Below are 8,906 nucleotides of genomic sequence, written 5' to 3' on the forward strand. Positions count from 1 at the left end.
TATTGGTCACATGTACACTCAAGCATAGACTCAGCACACAGTGAAATTTAACCTCTGCATTTAACCCATCTGAAGCAGTTAACACACACACACACACACACACACACACACACACACACACACACACACACACATACATACGCACATACAAATGAGCAATGAGCACACACACATACCCACAGCAGTGAGCAACTATGCTACAGCGCCCGGGGAGCAGTTGTGGGTTAAGTGCATTGCTGAAGGGCACTTCAGCCCAACCTCAGGGCTGTGACTGCTCCATGTTAACCTAACTGCATGTCTTTGGACTGTGGGGGAAGCCGGAGCACCCGGAAGAAACCCACACTGACATGGGGAGAACACACAAACTCCACACAGAAAGGCCCCTGCCAGCTGTGAGGTTAGAACCTGCAACCTTTTTGTTGTAAGGCAAAAGCATTAACAACTTGACCATCATGCTGTCCGGGAGCAGTTAGGGGTTAGGTGCCTTGCTCAAGAAGCACTTCAGCCATTCTTGCTGGTCCAGGGACTCGAACCAGCAGCCTGTTCTCTCACCTTTCGGCCACGGCTTCCCCATGCAATAAGTCCACTTGAAAATGATAACATTATTACATGTTATTCATCAACTGTATAATGTTTTTTTTTTCTGTAGGAAATGAATCTGCACTATGCCAGTCTTTCATACAAGACAGAACCCACTGAGAGAAACACATCAGATTTGGATAGAGTGGTATATGCAGGAATCAGACATTTACCAGCCTGACACCTGATTACAGGTATGAATATAACGAGGAAAATATTTTGACCTTTATCATTCTTAATTGTGTAAACCCCATGCTAATTTATTTATAGTGGTTCTGATCAATCAGCAGTGTCAACCCTTAGGAAAAAAAATATGTCCAATTCACACATTTTTAAAATACTGTATTATGTGAGTTAAAACATTACTAAAATAAAATGTAAAGGGCATTTCATGTTATGTCCTGAAGTTACGTGTGTGAACTCAGTGAACATGTGACAGCATCTGAATAATTCCTTCTATTCTTAATCCTGCCCATTTCTGAAGAATGTTTTCTCCTCAGTTATTTTTATGTTTGTCCTTTAAAGCTAAATACAGTAATACACACAGCACCAGTCAAAAGTTTGGACACACCTTCTAATTCACTGTTTATTCTTTATTGTTATTAATTAAGTCACTTCATGTCTTAAAGTAATGATGGATGTCGTTTCTCTTTACTTAGTTGTTAGAATACTGTGTGGATTACTACAGTTGTGGATGGAATAGGGCTATTTACTGTATATTTATTATTTAATATTTACTGTTTGATCTCAGGGCGGCACGGTGGTGTAGTGGTTAGCGCTGTCGCCTCACAGCAAGAAGGTCCGGGTTCGAGCCCCATGGCCGGCGAGGGCCTTTCTGTGCGGAGTTTGCATGTTCTCTCCATTTCCTCCGGGTGCTCCGGTTTCCCCCACAGTCCAAAGACATGCAGGTTAGGTTAACTGGTGACTCTAAATTGACCGTAGGTGTGAATGTGAGTGTGAATGGTTGTCTGTGTCTATGTGTCAGCCCTGTGATGACCTGGCGACTTGTCCAGGGTGTACCCCGCCTTTCGCCCGTAGTCAGCTGGGATAGGCTCCAGCTTGCCTGCGACCCTGTAGAACAGGATAAAGCGGCTAGAGATAATGATGAATGAGATGAATGTTTGATCTCAAATGCATTAAGCAGGAAAGAAACTCGTCCACTAATTAGCTTTTGACAAGACTCAGCTGTTAATTGAAAAGTAATGACAATAGTGTGCAAAGAGTCATCAAGGTAAACGCTGGATACTTTGAAGAATCTAAAATATCAAACTTATTTTGTATTTTTTAACACTTTTGTTTACCACATAATTCCATATATGTTCCAGATGTTATTTCATAGTTTTGATGTCTTCACTATTGTTCTACAATGTAGAAAATTATCAAAATACACAAAATCCCATTAATGAGTCAACTAGGGGTGTACAAACTTTTTGGTACTGTATACTTGATTTATAATTGGTAGACTTGACTTGAGCTTTCCATCTAAACCCAAACAAGAGAGATATTAGCAAAGTGTTAACTCTACCAGAGCAATCAGTAAATCTGTTATTACTGGGTCTTTCCATAGAAGTAGCTAATATTTGGGTGTAAGGTTCTAATAAAGCTCTATGTGGAAGCTCATAATGATCGTAATTTCAGAGTAGAAAAATTAAATAGACAGCTTGCTAACAAGCCTAAAGTAATAATTATCACAGGACAAACAAACAAACAAACAAACAAAAGAGAGAGGAACCACTCAGGACATTATTTGAACAATTTCAAGTTTTATTAAACTTTTTGTTTTTCACATATTTCTTCAAAGCCAGTGAGGAACATTCACCCCAGCATCATCTGTAGAGAGACAGAAATGTCTTCTTGTTACTTCAATTTTCTGTTCAAATGACTTCCTGGTTGAAATATCTGAGAGCTCTTGGTCATTTTAGAAATGCAGGAAGTGTAAAGCTCCTGTGCGGGGATTAGATTTAATATCACTCACCTGCTAGAGCTGAATTTCAATCTGAACTGCTTTCACAGGTTTAGTCAGGGGAAACAGATGTTTCTTCTGAGGAAAAAGAAAAAGACAAAAATCATGAGCATTGTCTGATCGTAGCACAATGAGAGCGCTAACAGTCAGCTTTCTCAACAAAACGCTCACATTAATCTTCTCCTTAACTCTACAGCAGGGAGTTACGTCTTAATAGTTACACATGTAGTGATCGTAACTGCACAGCTGGACGGCCTTACAAACACTACACGGTGTAATATGGAGACAACACCTACCGATGCCATTAAATAAGCTCGTATGAGCATCTTTAGATATAAAACATGATTAAAACCTTTCTGATCTGCTCTGATGGCTCGAGTCCTCGTCTGCTCTACTGAGACTAAAACACTTACCGTACCATCGAGCTGGAGTTTAACACTCTGGATCACCTCCTGGTTGGTCAAGGCAGATCTCTTCCTGTGTCCTGTTCTCAGTGAGCAGGTGTAGATTCCCTCATCAGCCTTCCTGACCTTCTTTAGCACCATGGAACCGTTTCCTCTAAGCAGTTCCTCCTCAGGAACGTCCACACGTCCTTTATATCCTAAACCCTGAAGTGTCTCCTCAGCACATCGCTCAAACACAAATTCATCATCTACACACCACGAGACGCATAGTGCTTGAACAGGGACGTTTAATTCACACGGCAGGACAGCTGTGTGTCCCTCTGCAGCAGATACACTGATCTGAGAGCCTACAGAGGGGGAGTCTGTGGAGCAAAAGATCAACATCTGGATCACTCTGACTGCTTTTCGCCTAATATACTGCTGTAATAAAGCTTTAGGCTGATGGGTTTCACTGAAACTGGTCTCTCACCTACAGATACGATGAAGCACAGGATACAAACACAAACCCATTTGGTGAAATCCATTCTCTCTGGAGTTGTGTGTGTGTAGATTTTCTAAAACAAAAGACAACATTAGCAAAAGTGAGACGTGTTCCAGCTGATGCACTCTCAAACACAGTTGCTGATGGTCAGCCTGTGAGATTGTGATTAATCCCAATTACAGTTGAGATCATGTTCGTGTTTGGTCGGGTGCTGATGCTGCGGCTCTACGCACCAAGAAAGGGATTAAATTCGACGATGTTGAAGCTGTAAAGATCTAAAAGTCTCAATATAAATCAAAGTTCTCTTTCTCACAGGTCAGAGCTACAAACACTAAAAATATCATGCCAGTGACCTTTTTTGTTGAAGTATTTCAGCTAAAAATATTCGGACAAAAGTGGAACCATGAAGCAGCAGTGTGAATAAAACAGAGCTGCTTCATTTACAGCCAGAAACAGCAAAAGGTATAAACACTATTCAGTCATGTTAGTGTGTGTTTCTCTGATTCTCTCATCAAACACAACTGAATCCTGTGTCTGAATCAAATCACAGAAGAAAATCAAAACGACTCTTTCTGAAACGAGTCACTCTTTCTAACCGATTCACTAAAGTGACGTGTTTCACTAATTACACTCCACAAGAGCAAACACTGGGCACAGGACTGAAAGCCAAGCCTACCTGAGTTCACTCTGAGCCACTGGATCCTCCTTTCACTCCTCCTACTCTCACCTTCACTCATCTCTCCTTACAGAACAACATTTAAGGAGAAAATTTTCGGTTAAAACTTCAGTTCACTTCCGAAAGTCTTGAGTCGACTCCACAGCTGATTCAGTGAGTCGATTTACTTCACTTCGCTTCAGTTGACTGAGCTTTATTCAGAGTCTCTGTGTCTCTGTCAAGATTCATTTCCTGGAATTTTCTCCTCAGTCTGTCGAGACCGAAAAAGTCTGAAGGAAAAGGAATCAGCTGAAACTTACAGCAGTGTACGTTTTTCATCTCATCTCATCTCATTATCTCTAGCCGCTTTATCCTTCTACAGGGTTGCAGGCAAGCTGGAGCCTATCCCAGCTGACTATGGGCGAAAGGCGGGGTACACCCTGGACAAGTCGCCAGGTCATCACAGGGCTGACACATAGACACAGACAACCATTCACACTCACATTCACACCTACGGTCAATTTAGAGTCACCAGTTAACCTAACCTGCATGTCTTTGGACTGTGGGGGAAACCGGAGCACCCGGAGGAAACCCACGTGGACACGGGGAGAACATGCAAACTCCGCACAGAAGGGCCCTCGCCGGCCCCGGGGCTCGAACCCAGGACCTTCTTGCTGTGAGGCGACAGCGCTAACCACTACACCACCGTGCCGCCCTGATATGTAAATAAAAGGAATAATAATAATAATAATAATAATAACAATGTCAACTTGACTTTTACTGAAATGTAATAAATCTTGGATGTTAAAATGATGAAAAGTGTATCAAATGTACTATTTACTGCAGTGTTAATAAAATAAAAGCTGTAATGGAACTAAAACTGTGATGGAACATAAAGACAGTGAAGTGTGTGTGTTCTTTGACTGAGTTGAACAGCAGAATATTTGCTTGTGCTGTTGTTGATTACAGTGTGTGAGTGGAACAAGGACGATGGGATCAGTTTAGTGGTGAAAGAACAAATGAAGGCAGGAGTTTGTTCAGATCCCGAAGCAGGAGATGAGAATGTGATTTACAGGAACATGGAACACATCTCACACCCTTTCCAGGAAACTAGATGTGCTTTAAATACCAACATGCTTTCAGCAACACTGCTGTGGGAAACACCCTGCTGGGTTCTAGCACCGGTTCTCTTCGGATCCTTCCTCAGTTCCCTCTGTTTTAGCCTTTATTCTCTTTAAGCAGTTACACGTGTTCACTTTAAAATCTCACATCCATACTGAGATCACTTTCTACAGACTACTGGCTCTACATTTATGATTTACAATTATTTCGACGGGCAGCATGGTGGTGTAGTGGTTAGCGCTGTCGCCTCACAGCAAGAAGTTCTGGGTTCAAGCCCCGTGGCCGGCGAGGGCCTTTCTGTGTGGAGTTTGCATGTTCTCCCCATGTCCGCGTGGGTTTCCTCCGGGTGCTCCGGTTTCCCCCACAGTCCTTAAACATGCAGGTTAGGTTAACTGGTGACTTTAAATTGACCATAGGTGTGAATGGGAGTGTGAATGGTTGTCTGTGTCTATGTGTCAGCCCTGTGATGACCTGGCGACTTGTCCAGGGTGTACCCCGCCCGTAGCCAGCTGGGATAAGCTCCAGCTTGCCTGCAACCCTGTAGAACAGGACAAAGCGGCTACAGATAATAAGATGAGATATACATATTTATATATATATATATATATATATATATATATGGTGTAGGGGGCTCTGGATAGAGGTAGTACCTTTGATGTCTGGCAGCTTCATCCACATGTAGGATGTAACAGACATCACTGGTCCTCATCCATCTCCAAACTCTCACATGCTGGCACCTAGCACCACACCCCGGTACACCGCTTCAGCTGGCGGGCTAAACCACGCGAGGGGGTGATGTTTTCACTGCATCACTGGGCATATGAACTCCCGCGATGGAGTCACTGGCCAGGTGTACGAATCAGGGCGCTCCACTCCAGCGGACTGCGGCCGTGGTTTCAAATAGGGGAGGCAGGCCTCTCAGCTCAGTACAGCAACCTGCACAGGAGAGGGAAACTCTGATATAAAACATACGACCAAGGAGCATCACTGCCACCATCCCAGTTTACTCGGCCATGACAGAGGAACCCCTGGTGTAAAGGGTAGGGCCAGTTTGGGGCACACTGCACTCTACCTTAAAGCTCCATAGCGCAAGGCATGAAGGACAAGTCCATATCCAGTCCTGCAGTGATGGGTGGGGGCGAAAACAGCAAGTGGAAGATGTCACTGGTATTCTCAGCCCCAAGCCTGCATGCAGGCGCCTCAGGACCATGGGTCATCTGACGTCGACCTGGAGATGACGACGTCACCCGGCAGCGCACTGAGCGACCAAGCAGCCCTGTTTAGGGACAGCACTGCTTGCCCCACTTGGGGAGGGGCCTAGAAAAGGTGGCCTGATCAAAGCTTGTCTCCATAGAACCCATTTGGCTTGCCGCAGTCAACGGGCATCTTCCAATGCGGTCGACAATCAGGAAAAAAGAATATGTGCTCTCCACTCACCTCAAAATTTTTGAAAGTAGCATGCTGGAACATCAGAACCATGCTGGATACAGCGAACAGCAGTCACCCAGAGCATCAATCTGCTCTCATCGCTCATGAGCTCCGTAGACTAAACCTCGACATAGCGGCAGTCAGCGAGGTGCGACTTGAGGAGGTGGGCAGCCTAAAGGAGCAAGGTGCAGGATACACCTTTTACTTGTCGGGCAGATGCTCAGCAGAGAGGCACCTCTCCGGTGTGGGCTTCATGATCAGGGACACCATAGCCTCCAAGCTTACTGAGCTACCAAGGGGCCACTCTGACCGCATCATCTCTTTGCGTCTACCAGTCTGGAATGGCCATATTTCCATGATCAGCATGTACGCGCCAACGCTCCAAGCAGAATCAGCTGAAAAGGACAAGTTCTACTCCGTCTGGTGCACTGTCATACAGCAAGTCCCTGCAGACCACAAGGTGCTTGTCCTTGGCGACTTCAACGCTAGAGTGGGCTGAGATTCAGACACCTGGAAAGGAATCCTTGGCAAGCACAGCGTGGGGAACTGCAATGACAACGGGTGACTGCTGTTGGAGCTCTGCGCTGAGCAGCAATCTGTCATCACTAACACCATTTTCCAGCAGAGGGACAGCCTGAAGACAACTTGGATGCATCCTCGGTCGAAACACTGGCACCTCATAGACTATGGTATAGTGCACCAGCATGATAGGAAGGATGTCCTACACACCAGAGTGATGCCCAGCGCCGAATAGCACACAGACCACAGGCTTGTCCACTGCAAACTAAACCTCCAATTCAAGCCTAAGACCAAAACCAAGTGCAGAGGCCCACCTGAGAAGAAATTTCAGGTCAACAACCTTATGTCCAAAGAAGTGAGGGCAACCTTCGAAGAAAGCCTGCACTCAAGACTGGAACATGAGAATTTCCCTATCACCTCTATTGAAGAGCAGTGGGAACACCTCAAGACTGCTATTATCCAGACATGCAAGGCAGTTCTCAGCTTCAGCTCGAGGAACAACAAAGACTGGTTTGATGAACACAACGCAGCAATCCAAGATGTTCTGATGAAGAAGAGGGCAGCACATCAGGCCCACCTAGCTCAGCCCACCTGTCCACAGAAAAAAGTAGCCTTCTGCCTGGCCTTCAGCAACCTCCAGCGCACCCTGCGTGAAATACAAAATCAGTTGTGGACCGACCTCGCTGAATGGACCCAGCTGTGTGCCGACCAAGGGGACTACAGAGGGTTCTATGAGGCCCTGAAGACAGTGTACAGTCCAGTCCACGAAGCGTGGAGCCCACTGCATAGCCTGGACGGCATGGCACTCCTGACAGACAAGGCATTCATCCTCAGTTGTTGGTCCAAGCACTTCCAGAACCTCTTCAGTGCCAACCGCTCAGTCACCGATACAGCAATCCACCGCATCCCCCAACAGATGATTAGAGCTGAACTGGATGAAGTCCCTATGCTGGACGAGATCGTCAAAGCTATGGAGCAGATCAAGCCTAGGAAGGCAGCAGGAATCGACCGCATACAACCAGAAATCTGGAAGTATGGCGGCCCTCACCTACATGCTAAGCTCCATGAATTCCTTGGCCACTGTTGGGAACAAGGCGAACTCCCCCATGACCTCCGAGATGCAGTGATCATAAGCCTGTACAAAAACACGGGGGCAAAGTCTGACTGCTCTAACTATCGAGGAATTAAACTGCTCTCCATTGCTGGTAAAATCCTTGCTAGAGTCCTTCTCAGTCGACTCGTGACCAGCGTAGCAGATGATCACCTCCATGAGAGTCAATGCAGCTTCTGGGCAAACAGAGGCACCATCGACATGGTCTTCGTACTCAGGCAACTTCAGGAAAAATGCCATGAGCAAAACAAGGGCCTGTACGTGACCTTCGTGGACCTGTCCAAACCCTTTGACAGTGTGAGCAAACATGGACTCTGGCAAATCCTGGAATGCCTGTGCTGCCCCACAAAGTTCCTGCGGATGGTCATCCAGCTGCACGAAAACCAGTTGGGGCAGGTCCGCAATGACAACAAACTCCCTGAACCTTTCACCATCAGCAGTGGAGTGAAGCAAGGCTGCGTTCTTGCGCCGACGCTCTTCTCCATATTCTTTAGCATGATGCTACACCAAGCCATGGAAGAGCTTGGCAAGGACGATGGTGTCTACAAAACAGAGATGCTTCACCAACGTGCACCTCGTGAGGTATATCAGCCTCGCATCTGCATCGGCCCAACTGAACTAAACTCGGTCCAGCAGTTCACTTA

The 8,906-nt window shown here is 45.8% G+C and overlaps 1 protein-coding gene across 2 annotated transcripts; it reads right to left on the reverse strand.

The window, feature by feature from the left end:
• Positions 1-2,363: 2,363 nt before the first annotated feature.
• Positions 2,364-4,212, reverse strand: LOC132875098 (programmed cell death 1 ligand 1-like). 2 transcript variants are annotated; one of them, XM_060911725.1, is made up of 5 exons: positions 4,104-4,212; positions 3,416-3,500; positions 2,961-3,308; positions 2,555-2,620; positions 2,364-2,409 (listed from the first exon to the last, which is right to left on the reverse strand). In XM_060911725.1, the coding sequence occupies exons 2-4, from the start codon at positions 3,468-3,470 to the stop codon at positions 2,595-2,597; spliced, it is 429 nt and encodes a 142-aa protein (XP_060767708.1). In that variant the 5' UTR covers positions 3,471-3,500; positions 4,104-4,212; the 3' UTR covers positions 2,364-2,409; positions 2,555-2,594. The 2 variants fall into 2 exon arrangements, with proteins under 2 accessions (XP_060767708.1, XP_060767700.1); XM_060911717.1 differs by having other exon boundaries at positions 2,956-3,308.
• Positions 4,213-8,906: the final 4,694 nt, after the last annotated feature.

Source organism: Neoarius graeffei, chromosome 2 (genome assembly GCF_027579695.1).
Source record: "Neoarius graeffei isolate fNeoGra1 chromosome 2, fNeoGra1.pri, whole genome shotgun sequence".
NCBI lineage: Eukaryota > Metazoa > Chordata > Actinopteri > Siluriformes > Ariidae > Neoarius > Neoarius graeffei.